The 20,813-nt window shown below is 39.2% G+C and overlaps 1 protein-coding gene across 2 annotated transcripts in view; it reads left to right on the top strand.

Annotated features, from left to right (window-relative positions):
- Adgrb3 (adhesion G protein-coupled receptor B3) overlaps positions 1 to 20,813 on the top strand; it is a 665,862-nt gene continuing 645,049 nt past the window's right edge. For both annotated transcript variants that reach the window (XM_010617866.3, XM_010617865.3), the window contains exon 1: positions 1 to 772. In XM_010617866.3, the coding sequence (XP_010616168.1) occupies positions 16 to 772 (757 nt within the window). In that variant the 5' untranslated portion in view covers positions 1 to 15. The remainder of the gene's footprint in view (positions 773 to 20,813) is intronic.

Here is a 20,813-nt window from a genome sequence, read left to right as displayed (position 1 = left end):
GCCAAATGACATAGGATGAAGGCTGTTCGTAACCTGCTGATTTATATATTTTCCACCTATCTCCTGGTTATGTTTGGATTTAATGCTGCCCAAGACTTCTGGTGTTCAACTTTGGTGAAGGGAGTCATTTATGGATCGTATTCTGTGAGTGAAATGTTTCCCAAAAACTTTACAAACTGCACTTGGACGCTGGAAAATCCAGATCCAACCAAATACAGCATTTACCTGAAATTTTCCAAAAAGGACCTTAGCTGCTCTAACTTTTCCCTGCTGGCTTATCAGTTTGACCATTTTTCCCATGAAAAAATAAAGGATCTTTTAAGAAAGAATCATTCTATAATGCAACTCTGCAATTCCAAGAATGCTTTTGTTTTTCTACAGTATGATAAAAATTTTATTCAGATACGTCGGATATTTCCAACTGATTTCCCAGGATTACAGAAAAAAGGGGAGGAAGATCAGAAATCTTTTTTTGAGTTTTTGGTGTTGAACAAGGTGAGCCCAAGCCAGTTTGGTTGCCATGTCCTATGCACTTGGCTGGAGAGCTGCTTGAAATCAGAAAATGGGAGAACAGAGTCGTGTGGGATCATGTACACAAAGTGCACCTGCCCTCAGCACTTGGGAGAGTGGGGCGTCGACGACCAGTCGCTGGTTCTGCTAAATAATGTGGTGTTGCCCCTGAATGAGCAAACTGAGGGCTGCCTGACCCAGGAGCTGCAAACCACACAAGTCTGCAACCTTACCAGGGAGGCCAGACGCCCACCCAAAGAAGGTAAGGGGCCGTGGAGCGGGAGGAGGCCGGGTGGGGTGGTTGGTGGCTGTGCGGGGGAGGAGGGGTGAGAGGGGGCTGCTGCTCCTTTCCCTAGGCCTCAGGTTGCTCCCCTAGCCTGGCATCTCGGATTCACCGGGTTTGTGATCGCACCGACAGAGCTGTGTGAAGCTAGTTCAGGGTTGGGAGGTGTTGGGTGAGGGAGGTGAGCAAGGGTTGGGCCCTCGGTGCCACAGAAGTGCGGGAAAATATTCAGCAAAAAGAGCTGCAGAGAGAAGAAGCCAGTTTGCTCTGGAGGCTGGGGAGAGGGGAGAGGGTCCCTTCATTCAGGCTGCAGCCTCTTGGTAGCCTTGCACGCCCCACCTGTGAAGTGGATTTCTCCCTCCTTAATCTTCAGGCAGGGCCCAGCCCCTTCGTCTCCTCCCCCTGCCCCCTAACCTGTCCCCTCCTGGAGGTGAGGCTGCTTGGCCAAAAGCTAAGGACCAGCAAGCCTGTTTGGACCAGATGACTTCTTGACCCCTGAAGATAGGAGCCCCCTGTTATAGGCTGGACTTTGGCTGTTGGGTGGGACGTGAGCAGCACACTGGGGTGGTGGGGTGAGGTGCGGAATGAAAACACAGACTGGCCCTTTAAGACTTGTCTGCCCCTGGCAAGTGGATGTCTGTCTGTCTGTCTGTCTGTCTGTTTGCTATCTTCTTGGTCCCCGTGGATAGGCACAGAGGGAGGGGGAACATCTCAGAGGTGCGCTAGCTGGGGGGGAGGCATAACACTGCAACAGAAATGCTGAGGAAAAATAAAGTCCTGGGGTGATTTGTAGCCTTCACCCAACCCTCGGGTGGTGGGGGAGCGATCAGAAGGTTTGAGATTGTGGATCGTGTTGATAATGCAAGAAGGGGTGACATATTTTGAGAAAATGACTTTCCTGCTCGCAAGGTTAATGGCTGTGCTCCATTCACTTGTGGAAAGAGCTGATGCGTATTCGCTCTTGCTGCCCAGCCCTGCAGCCAGCAAGTGTGTTGATTTCTTATGCAGGAAATGTTTTCTGCTTGCCACAAAGATCCCAGTCTGTGGAAAGGGACAGCCAAGCTCCTGTCCCTTTCCTTCCCTTCCCCCAACAGAAGTTGCCTTTGTGGCCAATATAAAATTGACACGTTGTTGGAGGATTTTCTTTAAAGGGAGCCAAGGCTTTGTAAGGGGGGCCTGGGAGGGGAGCAGGGGCCTAACTGGCTCCGTGCAGTCTCTGCTGCTGAGATTTGGGGGATGGGAGTTATGGAAGCCTTGGAGAAGGGGGTAAGACCTGTTAGGATGCAAACGGCAGAGGAAGAAATGTGGAAACCTCCGATTTCTGCAGTTCAGGGTTTCCCTAACAGCTGTGACTGAGGAAAAACAAAGTAGTTGTGAATTACAGGAGTTCTTTTCTCTAGTAAAACTCCCAGAGAAGCACTTGCGACTGCAGGGATGGTATTTAACACCATTTACAACTCATTAGTGTCCCCTAGAATAAGAAGCTACAGTACACACAGAAAACGGGATGATCCAAGCGGGCTAATAAAGCAATGGACATCAAAAGCTAAGTTTTTGTTTGTTTGTTTGTTTTATTGTTTTAATAAAACTTAGTCACATGTTTCTTCTCAGCTCAGATTCTCTTATCAGCTGGACTGCACACGAAGGTGGAAGCAAATCCAGTTTTAATTCCCTTCCTTATGAAAGATAGCAAGAGGCAGAATCAAAATTGTGTGCGCACTGGGCGAGACTTTCAGGGAATTTGCTGTGTAGCCGTCAGAGGAGGGTTAAGTTGCCGTGGGGTTTCTGGAAGCTTTGCTGGACGGCCTTCTGAGGGGACTGAGGGGGTTTGTTTGGACATTAGGTGTATGAACCATGTGGGAGAAGTTGTGTTGCTTGCTGTCGCGTGTGAGGGAAATATCTTCATAACCAACAATGCGATCACACTGAAATTATATAGTGTGGTAGAGCTGAACAAGAGAATTCACCTAGTAAGGAATTGATGAGGTACCAGGGCAATCACACAGCCTGTATTTTCTGAATTCTGATTTTGTGCTGTTTAATTGTTTAGCTAATGTGAGTTGCACAGCTGAGAAGTAGTGCCCGGTGATGTGGTAGTAGGTATTGCACTTACAGATAATCTTATTATTTACAGCATTCCTTACCTCACGCAAAGAATACCTCTTTGGCTGTGGTACACTTTAGGAAAGGAATGTGGGAAATCAAAAGCCTTATTTAGGCAAATTTATACAAAGTATAGTAAATCTTCAATATTTGACATAAATGATCAATAAAATATTATGAACGAATTACTTGATATCATCTCAAATAAACTACCATATAACGACTTTCCTAGGGCTTGAGGTATATGATGATGTCTAATTGTGCTGCTTATGTATAATTTAATGCATAGCTTCATCTTTTCTATGATGACATGAAATCTGGCTCCTAAATTGAAGTTTTAAAATTTTCACCTGTATTGTATATTACGTGAGGGTTGATATTTCCCCTGGAAAAATGGTCCAACTATCCTGTCCATCATCAAGGGAACAATTGCAGTCTTGACTTCCATTCAACGCATGTGGTAAGGACTGACGGAGAAGTCTTGAGTAGAAGGCATTCCCACCAGCAGGACACAGAAAAGTGGCCCAGATTTGCAGGGAGGAGCTTCCCACATAGCAGACACAGCGCTGTGTTGTTTTGTGAGATGCCGAGGGGGCGGAAATGGTGGCTATGTGAATGCGTCTGTCAGAGTCACACAGCCACATTCAGTGAGACCCGAAGACAGGGGACTCTCAACAGTGGAACGTCCACTTCGAAGGAGGATTTCTACTGCAGTGTTCTTTGACAGTACATCCATGTACTGAAGAGTTTCACAGCCACATAGTAGCAAGAAGAAAAGGCTTATCTTTAATGAGACCAACACTTACAAAATGCAGGAGGCGCTTCCTAAAATACTCAAGTTTAGTACATTTAAAGGCATTCCTAGGATCGCATTTGACATAATTGAGGGTGATACCTGTTTATAGAAACTTAGTTATCATCCTGCCAGTTTTTATGTGAAATTGTGAAAGCCAAGTGTTTGAAAAACGTGAAGAATTTTTTAAAATAATGATGTCATAGTTGAAGCAGTTTTTGTAACCCTATCTACATAAAATGGATACAATAACTTTTTAAAGAAAATTAAAGCAACATTTGTATTTACCTGGTTTTCCGATGCAAGCATGGGCCCAGATGGGCATTTGTGCACCAGATCTCCTGCAGTTTGCCTGAAGGGTTTATACACAGATGGGGCCTTTTTCTCCCAAGGATGCCTTTGGACTGACTACAGAGCTAAGATAGGAAGTGTGGCAGAAGATCTTACTCCTTATCATTTCATTGCAAGTAAAATAATAACAATTGCTTGAACAGAAAAATTCCGCACCAGGATATCTGAATCATGTGATGGGTCTTAATGGGATCTTTGTTTCCTGCTAGCATCAATGGCTTTGCTTATGGGGAAGGAAGTTGGGTCCCCGTGTAGATTCCAGCACAGCTCAACACACGCATTTGTCTCGCTGCTGTTCTTCTGCTGGTCCTGGATATTCCACCACCCAAGGGAAGCCTCAGTATGTGCCTGGGAAAACTGGAGCTCGTGAGTGTGTGTGTGTGTGTGTGTGTGTTTGCGTTTTGGGACATGTATTTATAATCTTGGAGAATTTTCATCACTATCACTTTCATTGTTCTCATTCCTTCTACTTTTGCCCTGTTTGCCCTCATTTTCCTTTTTGGTCTGCTTTTCTGCCTCCTCTTGATGCTCCTTTGATTTGACTTCCTTGCTAAATGACTGCCATGATCCCTCACTCCTTATTCGATAGAGAGTGAGCGTCCACCCCATCTGTTTCTCATCGAGGAAGCAGAGCCTGAGAGTTTGCCCTGCTTCTTTCTGGCTTCGCAGCCCTTTGCACACAGCGCACTCTGTCCAAGCACTTATCACTTTGCAGTGTGAGTTTCCATCTCTGTTCGCATCTCTCTCCACCAGACTTCAACTTGTTAGAGTCAAAAGGTGGGGATTTCGCAAGCCTACAGCATTCTAAACAGGGCTTTGGTAAATATTGGTTGGAATGAATGATAAGTGAACAAACACAAATCTCAACAGGAACGGTAGCAAATTGTAGCCAAATACAAATGTATAACTTTGGAAAAGTATGCGCCTTTCACTTCCCCTTCATTCCATTGCTACCGTCATTAACGTATTATTGATGCCAGTGCCTGGTGTCAAAGTTCTCTTTAGTAACGTTTTTAAAATAACAAAAATAAAATCGTTGAGAAATACTCTGAATATATAATTAATTAAAATATTACTGATAAATGCAACTTACCATAGATGGCCATTTAGGAAGACTGATACAAATCTGGTCAGTTTCTGTCTTCATTTCTCTCTCTCCTGATCCTTGCATTACTTGTGTAGTAATAATATTTCCCAAGTCCTTTCCTCTCTCATTTGAAGATCAGCATACACAGTATCTTTCCAGGAAAGGGGGAAGAGTATTTACACGTCCACTTCAGTGCTTCTGTTGTTTATTCTTGATTTTGAATTATAAGTTAGTATGTAGGAATATTCCATATCTAAAATTGTAGACCTGGTCAAGTAAAATGCCATATTTTTTCACTTCACCATCTTGGAATTTTGCCAGCCATCTTAGGAAATAGCTCATATTTGCAGTATTCAATAAAATAAAAGCATGGTAAGGGGCAACATATTTTCATCGACAATAGATAGGTCTTAATTGGCACATGAAAATTTAAGTGAGACGTCTTTGTGTGGCACACGGATGCACATCTGTGTCAGCATGTGTTTCTGCTGGTTTTTATCACAGCTGTAGTGCAGATTGGCTTTCCTCCAACGTGGGGATAGGGGTTTCATTTCATTTCATTTATTTCAGGTATGATTTTATTTATCTCATTTCCTAATAGTAGCAAATACATTGATGCTTTGTGGTAGGTAATTTTATCAAATTCTCTTTTCTTTAGAATCAATCTAGTGTATATTACTATAAAACTCACCCAACAGTTGGGTGAGAAATTAGCATTCATTAAAAAAGTAAGATTTTCTTGCTTTTCAAAAAAAGAAAATGTGCTGGATTTACAGATCAGAGCTGTATTTTCTCTGGTCTTTCAAATACTACTTTGTTACTCTGTATAACTGGTTTCTTCTCAGATTTGTAATGCTTAATAATATAAAGCAAAGGAGGAAATGACATCGAGGAAGAAAAGAAAATAACTAGAATTAATGGTTTGGGATATTTCAATTCCTATCAGTGACCGGAAATTTCTTCTCCATTCAGTTAACTAATAAGAAATCAGAGAAGGGTTAAAATTTTCTAGGTGTGTTCCATATTGAACTCACCGAGAAAAGAATGCCTAGGATGACTCCGCCCCTGGACGCCTCTTTGACAGGTGCCAGAGCTGGGCGTGGAGATCCGGGCTGGGCCCTGCCCAGTGGAGCGCTGTGTGAACCAGGTCCGGGTGGCGCAGGGTTCCGGGGGTCAGGGAGTGGGTGGTATCTGTTTTCTCTCAAACCTCCTCCTCCGCCTTTTGATAGACCCAAATAACCCTGCTTAAAAGCTCCGGTTAGTTTCGGCTATTTTGCATTCTTAGCACTTTCTTATGATGTGTTTCACTTTGTAATTTGTACATCATAAAATAGTCCAGACAAGATGGCGTATGTGTAGGGTGGCAAAATTGACATAAAACTGTTAAGCTGAGTTCGCACAGAGCTTCGTGTGTTTCCGGTGTTGCGGATGTCGTCGTTGTTGTTTTAACCATTTAACTAATCTTCCGCCTTCGAGGCCGGGCTCCATTTTACTTTCAGTTTTCTGCGTTTGGAGGAGGAAGCCCAGCAGCGAAGAGAAGAGACCCTGGCCACTGTGCGGTGCTGCCTGAGGGTTGGGCTACGAAGTGCTGAGAAGCTTTTGTGACCCTGATTTCAGTGTGTGTGCGCGTGTGTCTGGGTGAGGGGCTACGCGTGTGTAGAAGAGTTAACTCCATTCTTCTTTGGTATCTTCATTGTTATACAATCATTTCTTTAGGGATTGGAAATCTGTTGAGAACTTGGCCTTGATGTGTGGTACATGAAATTCTTCCTGGATGAGTGTAAACTTGAGAAGCAGCAAAGGGAATTTGTGTTGGAAATTTTAAGAACGTTTTCCCTCATTACTATTTCCATTCTTTTTATGTGAATATAGTTGAGAATCTGAATAATACAACCACATTTAAACTTGGGGATGCTGCTCATAGTGAACTACTTTGGGGTACAGGGTGTAGCAGATCTCCAATACGATAAATAGGAGGTCCGCAATTCAGAGTGCAGCTCTCTTCCAACATATGCCTTGTGGGTGAACTAAATCTTCACATTTCCATGAACTTTTAAACTGCTGAAGGGAAGATAAAAAATAAGTGAAAAGGAAAAAAATGAAAACAAAGTCTTTGTAAATAGGGAAGAGTGGAGGGGAGGAGGGAGGCTAGGGAAATGGGGAAAAATAAGCCAAGACCTGTCATGTAAAGGTAAAAGATCCTAATGATGAATGTAACTGTACTGTATATCTAAAATGTACCAATAAAAATATTTTTTAAAAACCAAACAAAAAATACTGCCAATTGGCCGGGCGTGGTGGCCCATGCCTGTAATCCCAGCCCTCGGGAGGCTGAGGCAGGAGGATCGCTGTGAATTCAAGACCAGCCTGGGCTACATAGTGAGTTCCAGGTCAGTCTCAACTATACAGCGAGACCCTGTCTCAAACAAACAAACAAACAAAAAATACTGCTAATAATATTTCTGTATGAAGCCTTCATTTGTTTAAATCTATGCTTTACATTTCCAATAATCGTTTGGTATTTAGGGTGTCTGGTTGATTTTACACAATCTTTTAGATTTTATTTTTGTATATTAATGTAACAGATTCTCTTCAAATCAATGTAGTTTTTGAAACATTGTTTTTGTTCTTCTTCATTGGCTATAAACTATATATAGACTGTTGATAATCAGTGATATGGATTGTCATTTAATTATTTGAAGTAGCCTGTAAATTGGGACAGTTAGCCAAGGTGATCAAGCCCCATGATTGTGTCTATGTTTTGTATTAGATTTTTAAAAAGCAGCATTTCTAGGACTTCATGTTGATGGAACCATGACTAATACATCAAATAGATCCAAGTAGTGGGGTGTGAGAGTCATTCCAGGCCTGGAAAGCTATGCTTTGGGTATCATTATTGATGGGCAGTGAAACTGTTTAAGCTAAATTGTTTCCAAGTATTTTAGTCTTTACTGCATCGTACAAAATGAATACTATGTTTTGAGATTATTTTGAAAAGAATTATCTTTAAATGCTAGTCTATAGCACATCATTTTGGAAAAAAAAATTGACTTTGCTGGGATTTCTCTCCCTGTACTGTGATCAATGATGACTGATTAACAAGACCCAAGGTCCTCCCAAGGCTTATATGTTCAGATATTAAAAGAAGACCAAAGAGTTTGTCACTACCCGTTTAAAGATAAATGTTCTTAGATATGTTATTAAAGCACAATTACAAATGCTGTACATAAGACCCCATAAAATACTACTTGCTCTGTGTTCAGTTGTCTTTTCAGCCATGACCCAGGAGTTTTACATACTTGCAGAGTCTGACCTAGTTACCTGTCAGTTAGAGTCACTAAGGTATTTCTAGTTTGCACAGAGAGTACAGCAGGTAACAGAGACACAGGAAACTCATTGGTATGCAGCGGCTTATCTCTCAATTGACTGAGTGGATAGATTCTTTCCTGAAGTCACAAATGCTTGTTGGTGGGCATTTCCCCAAAGCCAGCTCCCTATTGGCAGATCCATTATACCTGGAGCACACTGTACAAATATGAAGATAAAATGGCTATGGTTTGGACCTTACCATATTAAATGATGCAATTTACCTGCGACCCTAATTCTGCATCTAATATTCTCTAATTATTTCTCCAAAAGGGCAAGTTTCTTTGGGGACTGAGAGTTGTTTGAGGCTGTAGAACATATCTGGGCATGGGAATGGTATGAGAACCGGATTACAATTTTTAGTATGCAACTTACGTGTGCTTAGACGTTGTCCAAGTTGTGAAGGACATGGTGGAGTTGAGAGGACTCAGTGAAATTATTTTCCAACAGGAGGTATTTTAGGTGAGAGTGTTGTCACAGAGAAGTGGGCTGTTCTGGGTAATTCAAACCCAGGGCATTTGTTCTAGTGTTCTGCTCTTTTAAGGTGATTTTCAAAAAATTGATAAACTTTAAAAAATTAATTTTTACTGTTGCATATCTAAAAAGTAGTAATGTGTTCCCCAACAAAACACATTTTAAAGAGAATCTTTATCTTCATGTCACCCTTCAGAAAATAAGGAAGCAGAGCGTTTATTTCATAAATTAAAAATCTACAATAATACCTAACATGTGGGAAATGCCTTGCAGTTTGCAAAGCTCTAGAGTACATATTGTTCTGTGTGGGCTACAACTGTATGAGGTACATTTCATTCATCCCCCTAAAATGCGTCTGTCAAACAGAATGCCCTTAAGGCCATGGTGTTCCTTTTTTAAAAAAAAAAAAAAGTATATTCCTTTCAAATGAAAACTGGAGATATGATAGCCATAGGATTTTCTCTTTTTGTTTTTAGAGCACTTGAATTTGAATCATAAATTCACAGATTTGTAAGGATCTTTCAACATTATCTAGTTCCAATTTTAACTGATTTATAGATCATCAGTCTTCACATATCTATCTGAGCTTTGTTTCATCTGAACACAAGTGTTTTTGGAATTCACATTCAAAGATAATTCATTAATGCAAGAGGCACAGACGTTTGATAGACTTCTTTGGTAGGTCTCGTCTTCTTGTTTTCATTATCAAGTGTGCAGCCAGGATAATACTCCAAGAATACTTTGTTATGCTACTAGTGCAGAGTAGCCTACAAATTAGCGTTCATTCACTAGGTTATTGTTCTTTGTGGTATAAATTATTTTCATAAATGAGATGCAGGCCTCAACAGACTACTTTTTAAAATCTAAGCTCATTTTATTTAGAGTACTCCGTTCAGTTTCAGTTAGCCTACATTGATCATATATCTTGGATTTATACTAGATTAGTGAAGGGAAATCGGTGTTTGGAGAAATAAGTCTTACATTTCACGGTTTTCTTGATACCCTGTAAAATGGCCATTGAGGGTGGGACAAAGCCAGGCCAGGCTGTCTGTCCCTCTGTCTCCCTGCTGCCCCCGCCATGTGTGCCTTGCCCCTTCAGGCTCCCCTGGCTTGCTCCTTCATCCTTTGGCCCCTGCAGAGGGCTGGCTGCCCACGGTTTCTAGCCTTGGTGCTGAAATAGCATGACGGGTGCCTACTTTCTGCTCACACTGACACAGTGAAATTGACTACCATCTGCTTCTTCCTGAAACTTTGTGTGAAAGAGGTATATAGGTATAGTAACGAGGCGGTTTCTGATTACCGGTGAGGTTGATCTGGAACCAGTGTTCCAAACTTTCATCTTCTTATTTAATGTGCTAAAATTCTAATAGGACAATGAACCGTTTTAGAGATTGGCACAAGGACCAGTCCAATTGAGCAGAAAAATTAATAATTATGTAATAACACTTTAAAGAATTAGTGAAAATTAAAATCAATTGATCACCTTTTTAGCTCAAATGAAATGTATTTTTAGTCACAACTTAGTATTTAGATTCTGAGTGTTAACTCTCCACAAATTTTTTCTATATTTATCTGTTGGAGGGTTGATTGTCTAACTTCAGATACATCATATATAATTTTTAGAATGTTAACATGAGTTATCACTTCCCTGGAGATTCAAAGGAATATTTGTGTGGTTGGCAAGAAAAAGCAAGTAACTTCCGGGCTCCCAAATAAAACATAAAAACTCCAGACAGATGACGATTTTGTTCTAATTTTATATCATTATTAAAATGGAAATAGAATTGCACTTGCTGACTTAAGTTTTATACCTTGGAAAGCAAAATAAAAACAATAACACACACACACACACACACACACACACACACGAACAGAACTTTCACTCTGTTTCATTTTGAGAAAGGATCAAGGTAGCTAAGTTGCCCTTATAGTTTCATGAAAAAAATTACATTTTTAAAACCTTTTCTTTTTTTTTTTTATCCATTTGTCGCCTTTCATATCAAGAACTGAGCTTGTGAGGAAAAGAACTGCCAGGAAAAATAAAAGAAGACTGACCTTTTCTGAACTTATTTTGAAACACAGCATTATGATGGTTTTGAATTGGCAACATATAACAAATGTTGAGTGTATACTGGGCATTTTGAAAATATTACTTCTTATATTTCCTCTTTGCTATAATTGTGCTGTAGAAAAGAGGGCACCTTGGAAGACAAAAACCTGTTTACTTTATATCGCATTTCTGACACAAGTCTGGCAACCTTTCAGAGATCTGCGTCTGCCCAGTAGACCCAGAAATTCTAGTTTATTTGGGCCCCTGGAGAGCTCAGCTTGCTTTATAGATATGCCAGCCTGCAATCAGCTCTCTTCGGCTGACCTACGTTTTTATAACTTAAAAGACAAGCAATGTATACTTTAAGCGATGACTAAGAAATTAACAATTGCCGGGCCTTTTTCATTTTTCATTAAGTTTTACTTTCAAACAGGTTGATGCCAACAGCTGCGGAGAAGCGGCCTTTGATTTGCACCAAATAAGAGCCTTTTAATAACTTAGCTTGTAGAATATTTAAACATCTGCTCTTACGATATTGGCTTCTTTCCTTTTAGTGGTTTCCTTGGAATTTTCTGATGATTGTATTTTGGTGTTTAATTGGCTACAAAGGGTATGAATGAATTGCAGGCACAATAAATATTATACGTGTCTTGTCTCTGGGCTCTGCACTCTGAGACCACAGAAACCACAAAAATAGAGCAATGGGAGTTCAGGGGCAAAGTAGAAATTGATCCATCACACAGTTAAGAACAGAGTTAGGCAAAGGAAATGAATAAATAGGAGGGCATGAAATAATACAGTTGGTTCCCTCTGTGCTGTGGAAAACCCTTGTTTTCCTCTCTGTCCGGAAAAGTCAATATGCAAGAGTTTATAAAAATTTAAATTAAATTTAAGAAGAACTGCTTTGCTTGAAGCCCTTAGGATGCCTAGAACCCAACCTAATTAGTTTTTCTTGTGTTGGTCCAAGAGGCAACTGCTTAAAAAATGACCGTAGAACTATAAATCACTATATGACGCTATGTAAAACTACTGTTACAGTCCTTCTTCGAGAAACTATGCGTTTCCAGTGTTATGATCACCAAGAACATGTAAGAACTGTTGTTTTTACTGTGCGTTGCTCAGAACAAAATCCATGGTTGGTCTGGACCCTGCGGCCCAGTCATCTGCGCTCGATGCGTTTTCCTTCATCGTCTGTCCCGCTTCACGTCCAGGGCGCTGGGCTTGGCCTGGACCTGGCCCTTGGCGCAGCCCTTCCCCTTCCCGGGGAGCTCCCCGCTCCTTGTCCACCTCGGCCGGCATCGGTGTTATCCAGCGCTCACCCGAGCTGGCTGGTCCTGCGGCTCCGAGGGGACACGAGGAACGGCCCCCGCTCTCTTGCCTGTGTACTGATTTTCCTACATTAATACGAGTACTCACTTAAAATCATCTTAACTCTTTCATTGCTCGTCAGAGGCTCTATTTTTAAATATCTTTATAAATGTATGACATGTGGGCTGCATTCATCCTGTCTCTTTTATTTATTGTTTTGATAATGCTCAGTAGTTCATTTGCAGATGCCAAGCTTCTTAGAAATAAAAAGCTATTAGCCAATGAAAGTTAGTTTTAATTCTCCTGGAATTAAAGTACCTACGGTGGATACTGACCGAAGACGTCTCCCCAAAACAGCAGAGAGCGTGTTCCGGCTGACATCCTGTCGATGCAAGCGGATAACGGCTGTGTCCTTTCTGCTCTTCTCCAAAAAGGTTCAAGGCTCGTGTTGTTCTGCGTAGCGCTTGCGGGAATCGTGTCCCTGGCCCACTGCGGGTTCTGTTGTGTCTGCGAGTGACGTCCGCCGGTGAGCAGCAGGGACATGGCTGACATGGTCGTGTCATCGCTGCAGTGACACCCGGACGGGTTCTCCATTCCCGGCACTGACACCTGCATCCGAGATACGGGGGTCCTCGGCCAGCCGCTGCTGTTGGGTGGCCCTATTGAGAAAGACCCTCTGTCGGTCTGCGGTAGTCGCTGAGTGTGAGCAGGGAGTAGCTCTCCTGTTTTAAGTCATTCTGGGCTTTGTTCGCACCCTTAGCTTCAGCTCTCTGGTTACATCCAGGGCAGGTGAGACGGGAGGGTGAGGATGGGACCCCAGCCAGAGGTGCTTGGCGGTGTTGACGGCTTCTCCGCGGGGGCCCTGGGACGTGGGCGGGCCGTGGCGATGACCCCGTGTTGGTGAGGCCGGGGCTCACGCGTGGACTGCAGCACTGCCCTTCAGACGCGGCTGTTTGAACTTCCTGTGAGCAGCACTCTGCGGCCACCTCCATGTTCTTGTGTTAGTCTCGGTAAAATTCATCACAAAATTGCCACGAGTCTTGTATTTGTAATGGAGCATTCTTTCAACGTCTGTTCTAAAAGTCCCTTGAGGTTGTCAATATTTTAAAGCTGAAATTAGCGAGTAGGTGTGCTGGTCCTTCGATGAGTCGCGCTTGTCCCGGAAGTGGAAGACTTGCATCTCAGCAAGGCAGCTCTTGCTGAAAGGCCAGCTTGGTCGTCTGTCCTCTCTTTCTGCCCACCATCCTTTTTCATTTCTACCTTTTTCCTTCTCGGTTCCCTTTCTCCTCCAGTATTCTCCTTGATGCTTTTGCTTTTGTACACACAGACTAGGATTTATAAGCATTGATCTGTAGATTAGACCTTGAAATAATTTCCACAGAAGCTGTTACCAACACGCATCTCTTCTTCTGTAAACAGGTACCTCTGTAGTAGTTCATGGGAAGCTTGTAATCGCTTAGTAAGCGCTGCTTCGCTAATCCTAACAATTTTCTTGTGAGGTTAATTATGCAGCAATAATTAACCTCCTCTGGAGTAGGTGGGCTTTTGTCAGAGAAGTATTCTTACCTCTCCTGAGAGGCAGGCGGGAAAAAGCAGGCTGCTGCACACTTTGACTGGGGAGGAAATTCTTCCCAGTGTCGGTGGCGTGCTGACAGGCTTTGTTCTGGGGGGCTGCGCCTTCCATTAATTTTCTTGCTTTTCCTATTCTCCAGAAGTTGAGGTGGTGATATGCTCATTAATTATAAGAGACACGCTCCAGGAGTCAAGGAAGTGTACAGAAGCCGTTGAGCAAATGAGAATTTAAAAGAGAAAACAGATACTTTGGGTTTTTTCCCTTACATATTCTGAAAAAAATTCAAGCATGAAGGGAACATTTTGTTTCATTCCCACAAATACCTATGAAAAGTAACATGCACATGTGACACACGCGGGGACATGTGTTCACGACTATTTCGCATTAAATGTGTTACATATGTAGGAAATATGAAAAGGCAAACATTTTTCAATAGTCTGAGAATATTACCTATTAGACTGCATATGCTAACTACTAAATATACATTAAGCAGGGTGGACTTAGGAGAAGACTGTTGGAATGCAAAAATAAATCTACTTTTTGGTGTGGAAGCCTTAAACTTTAAGTCTTCTTATTTGAAAATTCATTCAAAGTCTTTAATAAATGTATCCAGAGTAATAGTCTGTGTATCTCCTTGGAAATTCAAGATTTGCTGATAATTTAAGAATAACTTATTTATCAAGTAAATTTGTAGAAGTGGGCAACAAGTATCAATTTGAAAAAAGATCAATTCACTTTTTCATTTTGAAAGAAATTACATATGTAATGTTATAACAAGTCAGTCCCAAATTCTTTAATCATTGACTGTTACTTAGGAACTTTATTATGTACCAGATTCTACACACACACAACAGCTAGAAATTCAGTTTTAGGTCTTAGATATTTCCTTCTGGAAGTTAATTTAATGTAAGAAAAACATTGCTGTAGGACACATGCCATCATTGGTAAAAATCAGAATTCCTAGGTTCAAATCCCAGTTCACCATGTTTAGCTCTGTGTCCTTTAGAATGTTACGAACTCCTCACTAATTCAGCGATTAGCCCTCGCTGCAAAGAGGTGATGGTTTTAGTGAGGAAATTTGGAGATTGAATGAGGTAATGCATGTAAGACACTAGGACACTCATACACAGGGTCCATCAGTGCCTGGGGCTGTGTAGAATGATCTCAGTGAATGTTAAATCTCATTAACTGGGTAATTTAGAATACTTCACTGAATTAGATATTTTTAGTACAACAAATAAAGTTTTTTCTCCACAATAAAATTTTTTTTTGCTTTTGTTTTTTGTACCAGGGATTGAGCTAGGGCCTTTGCACTTGCGAGGCAGGCGGCGGAACTGAGGCAAATCCCTGGCCCCACAATAAAAAGTATTTAATGGACCTCTAAGAAATTAAAATATCCCCTGGATTCTTTGAGCTACAGAAACTCATTTTTTAAACATTCCCTACCTCAATCCAAATAATTTCATTCCTGAGAATAACAGTACGAGTTAAGTTGATGTGTGTGTGTGTGTGTGTGTGTGTGTGTATTCACTACTCATTTAAAGAATGTATAATTTTCACAACACTTTTTCCTTTCAAAATGAACTTGTCGGAGATACTTGTTGATACTTGGCCACTTAGGCCACTCCGTTTTCTGGGTATATTCCCGACAGTGTGTATGTCTGTTTGGTTTACCGCGGTGGTGGTAAACTGAAGGTACACGTTTTCTTTTAAAACCAAGGGTGTTCATAACATATGAGTTTCTTTTTTCTTTTTTTTTTTTTTTCTCAACTAAAATCTCATTGTTCAGGCTTACTTGGTGATAAATAAGTGGGTTTGAGGCTGGGGATTTTGCTCAGTGGTTCCACTGCCTGACTCACAAGCACAAGGACCTGAGTTCGATCCCCGGTACCAAAAAAAAGAACTCTGCCAGTATGTGGGTTTGGGGGTACAGATCGGGCCTTCCTCTTTAAAAGGGTATTGTCCCTGGCTCTAGACCTTTCTTGATGATGTTAGTTTTTAAATGGATTTACATTGTATTGCTTATATCATGTTGAAAATCTGCATTCTGATTTTTTTCCAAGGATTAGTATACATGTTAACCTGAAGCATTTATGTTTGGTGTACCAAAAATTTCTTTTTCCTTTTAAGCAGATTCAGTTTCCCTTGAAAAATCTCCTACCTACTGCCTCCTTTTTAACATTTGTTTTTAGGCTTTATGTAGGAAAATGGCAATACAACATAAAACCATATTCCATTTCTGAAAGTTTGTTCTTTTTTAATTTCAATTTCATGAAACTTTTACTTTTGGATATTACAAACAAGAGACTTAGAGGATGTTAGTTTTTTTTTTTTTAACTCTTGAAAGTCTTTTGCATTTATAAGAGTTCTTGAATTAGAAAACTAAACAGCTGCCTTCTGGGTGAGATTTTACCATTACTGCTTGAGCAACTTTGGACAAGTCACTTGTCTTAGAAATTATTTTCTCTCACTTGCAGTTCTAAAGACAAAAATGACTCTCTATAACTCACTGGATTGTATGGAAAGTAAAGTGATAATATGTATGAAAACTATGTAGAAAATGTAAAGTAGTATCAAGAATGTTGTCTGAATTATTTATTATTGTTGCCAACATAAGTTATAAAGTTGATGGCAGGTTAGCGTGGTTCATTGGCATGTACATATATGGAAAATAATGGCCCTGGCCTCTGATAATAAATACAAAATTTTGAATGGTTTGCTGGGCTTGACGTTATTAAGATTCTCATCTTTTATTGTTGAAGAACATTTCTTTTGTTTTTGTTTTCTGTATTAATGAAAATAATAAGAATTTGTGCTTAATGATGAAACGTTTCAAAGTTTCATTTATACCCCTTCCACCAACTTTGGGATTTGTGATAATTGTGAATCACATTTTCTTCATTTGTAGAGATCACCTGTTCAATTTCTTTAAAAAAATTAGACACAAAAATATTTAAAAGTAATGTATGAATAATACGAATTGGGCAGTTCTCTTAAGTTTTTTAAAAAAGTAATTCAAACCTACAGTTTCGGGCTGCCCAAAGCGAATGCAGTCTAATGACCTCCATTTTATTCACTTTCAGCTTTCACCATCTGTAGATGAAGATTGGAAACTTAATGAATGACATCATAGTAAACTTCTTACATCAATCAGAAAAGCATCTTAAAAATAAGCACATCCCTTCTTTTCTTTTGGTTCCTGGAGTCAAGTGTTAGTATTAGAGGAGAATGAATATAGATAAACTCCTGGAGGATTTGTCCTAAGTGTTAAAAGAGACTGGGAGAGATAGTAATTTTACAGAACCTTTTATATTCCTTAGGAAGAAAAGACTACCTATAAATAAACATCTTTTTGTTATATCAATGCATTACAAATTAAATGTCAATCATAAAGTAATACAACTTTGGTAAATTACAAACATACTGAAATATGGAAACATGTAGATTGGGTTTCTTCATTTCATGGAGTGTTTTGTATCGTTCCTGGAAAGGCAACAAACAGGAATATGTCCTCCTCTTCAGGTCATGGGTTGAGTATTTTAGAGCCAGCTGTGCTGTTCTAGTTAGATCGCTCAGCAAATTCGGTGCAATGTAATGAGAATACAACTACCCTGACTTTACAAGTAAGATACTCAGCTTTTGAAATGTTGGTAAATATGACTACTTGGAGGCATTTTTCAAAAAAACAATCACTCAGTTTTGAGCTTTTGAAATGTGAAGGAATATTAATAGATAGAACTTTATTTAGATTTTAAAAACATGTTGCTTAATTGAGGCATATCACTATATTTATATTGACTAACTATAACTTACTACAGCTGGCTTGCACAGTTTAACGCCTTTGTAATAAACTTCTGTGTTAAACTGTCATCAGTGAGGAATGTCTACTTTAGTAATCTAGTAACGGACATTCGCCATGTATGCTAGATCTTTTAGAGAGACTCCAAGTGGGAATAAAAACCAGATAACCTATAATTTTTATTTATTTTTCTTTGCATTGTATTTTGACAATACCAGTGAATCTTTTCCTTTATGTCCCCACAATTTTAGTTGCTACCTCTTTAAGTCTTCCTGAAGAGCCTCATGAGATGCCTATTAAAACTTTCCTCTTCCAGATGAAATACCTGAGACACAGGGAGGTTAAATGCCTTGCCCAGAGTTATGTTGAGAAGGGGACACTGGAGTTCAAGCTTGTGCTCGTTACCCTTACCCTGTGCCACCACTCTGTAAACATAGATGAAATCTAGTATTTTTCAATAATTCGAAGGCACTCAACTAGTGTAATCCTTTGTAACTGTGGAATGTTTTAAAATACAGTGAAGTTTTATTACAGTCTCTGTTAATGCTTCTTCCAATTTTTAGTGTTTTCCAACTTGTAGGCTGCCTGCATTCTCAATAATATTGGTGCTTTCCGCTTTACCCAAGTCCATTGTTCAGTCTTCAATTTCATTTCTCTCAGAAATCTCCAAGTGATTAAAATTGGCTTATTGATTTTTAACCTGCTGTAAGACATGCAAGCTTTTGAAATACCTTATTAATATAAAATTTTTGAATTGTCACATTTTCCATTAATGTAAATATGCATTTAGCTATAAATGTAGTCTATTTTTAACGTATTGTTATGGAAAATTCTGAACACCTTAGGTTATAGGGGCATAGATGTTAAATGCTTTGTAGTTTAATTGCTTTGAACTTCACTTAGCACCGCATTAATGCAACTAGGTGCTTAATCTTTTCTGTAATTATGATTATAGAAGATCAAAATAAAGCTAGAATTATAATTATCTTTTCTTGTGTAAGTTAATGATTTTAAGTTGGGAAGGTGTCATTTATATTAGACAAATATAGGGTATAGTTAGATTAAACATCTTTAATACCAGAACATAGGCCATATATATACATATGAGAGGTGAAAAGTTCAATCCTTAGTTCAAGGAATATTTAATTTTTGTCTTTAAAATAATTTATCTTTTTTTTAATGCTCAATTTCTATTTGCCTGTCCACTGAAAGTAATTTTATAATAGGATAAAAACCAAAATCCTGATCTCTTCTTACTAAAATAATTGTTTGTGGAATTTCCTTAGTTGTAGCAACAATTATTGAGAATTGAGCAGATGCAAACCAAATTCTTTTTTTTTTTTGGTACTGGGCATTGAACTTGGGTCCTTGCGCTTGCAAGGCAGGCCACTGAACCGCTGAGCTAAATCCCCGGCCCTCAAACCAAATTTTTTAGTGGTAACGATCCAGTACTTTGTGGTGTTTCCTGAGAAGATGTAATCAAGGCCATAATTTTTCTTCTTACAAAGAACCCCTTCATTTATTTCAAGAAGAAATAATTCTACTTTATTTAGATCAGTAGCAGTCAGCCCCCTGCCCCCAAATGATAAAACTTTAAAACTATTATCTGAGGACCCCATGAGAAATTTGATGGTTTTGTTTCATTTCTTCTTTATTTATTGTTTTCTTTACTAATATATGCTAGCCTAGCATATGTGTTCTCCTATTAGTAAATTTTTATTGATTTTAATATATGGTCCCCTATAAACATGACATTATATACAACACATGCAAACACACTCAAATTCTGTCAGCCACAATACCAATTATTTTTATACTTTGTCATTGCAAAAAGTGATTATATTTGAATAACTCCAAAATCCTTCTATCATGCTTAGTATGTACATGGACTTTGGGTGTAAGACTAAAAATATTCTAAAATTTGCATAATTTAACAGATTAAGAAAATAATTTAGAAAACCATTCCATGGCAGTTACTTGTTTTGAACATCTGGTTAACAGCTGGAGTAATGGAAATTAGCACAGCAGTAGTCGTCTTTCACTCTGCTCCCCCTGCACACAAGCACTAGGAAGGATTAACTACTATTAATTCTTGCTTTCTTTTGCCATAGGGATTTGCTTGTAAAAAAAAAAATATTTGAGAATTCTTAACTGTAGAATATCTCCTGAAATTTATAGGCAAAATATGAATAAATTGATTAATACCAGATTTCAGCTTAATTAATATAAATTCTAAAAGAAAGATTGAGACATAAATATGAGAAAATCTCTTTATAACTAATATAATCACTTAGGCCATAAACAATGTTACAGTAATAGGCATTAGCATCTTGGGAAGGATCTTAGTGTTAAAAGCTAACACTTTGAAGATCTTTAAAATATTTGATAGGTTATAAACTTTATAATGTGCAATACATAAAATATTGATAGTACACAGTACTGTAAGTTACATTTTATACATTGAGTCTACCATTTTCATTTATTCTGTTCATAACTTTGGGATGCTTTCAATTGAAAATGGTAAATGATCTTGTATGTTTAGTTCCCAACAAAAAATAGTTAATTTCCTAAGTTAATTTAAAAGTAAGTAAACACAATAAGCTCAATTACCCTACATAGAAAATGCCACAAGTTGATAATGTGAATTGTTCTTTCAAGTTACAAATTACCCAGTCAAATTAATATCCCACTATTTTAAAACTTTGCTCTCATATATCTAAATTTCTATGCATATTGTAGGGCGTAATTAATGGAGTGATATTTAAAGATAAGCTTGAAACTTTTGTGAAGGAAACCATGATGGACGTCTTTGAAAATGTCCGACATCTAGCCAAATACTTCAGCGACATAGAAGAGATATTGTCTTATGCTTGCTCTTTTACACTAATTCTGATTTTTAAATGGCTTATCAGGAACAGCATTGAGTTCTGCCATGAGTTTCTTCTCTTCGGCAGAAAGTTAATTTGCCTCGTGCTGTGTTACGATAGTTGTAGATCACATATATATATAAAAATATAACTCATATGATACAACAGATAAATGGTTGAAAGGAAATCAAGGTTCGTGGTGTTTACTTTCTATTATTTTACAAAAAAAAAAAAATACGCTGCCCTCTG

The sequence above is a fragment of the Fukomys damarensis genome, unplaced genomic scaffold, assembly GCF_012274545.1.
Source record: "Fukomys damarensis isolate Sample0158 unplaced genomic scaffold, DMR_v1.0_HiC HiC_scaffold_27, whole genome shotgun sequence".
Taxonomy (NCBI): Eukaryota; Metazoa; Chordata; class Mammalia; order Rodentia; family Bathyergidae; genus Fukomys; species Fukomys damarensis.
The sequence above is the reverse complement of the archived record's forward strand: the minus strand, read 5'-3'. Positions and strand labels throughout refer to the sequence as shown.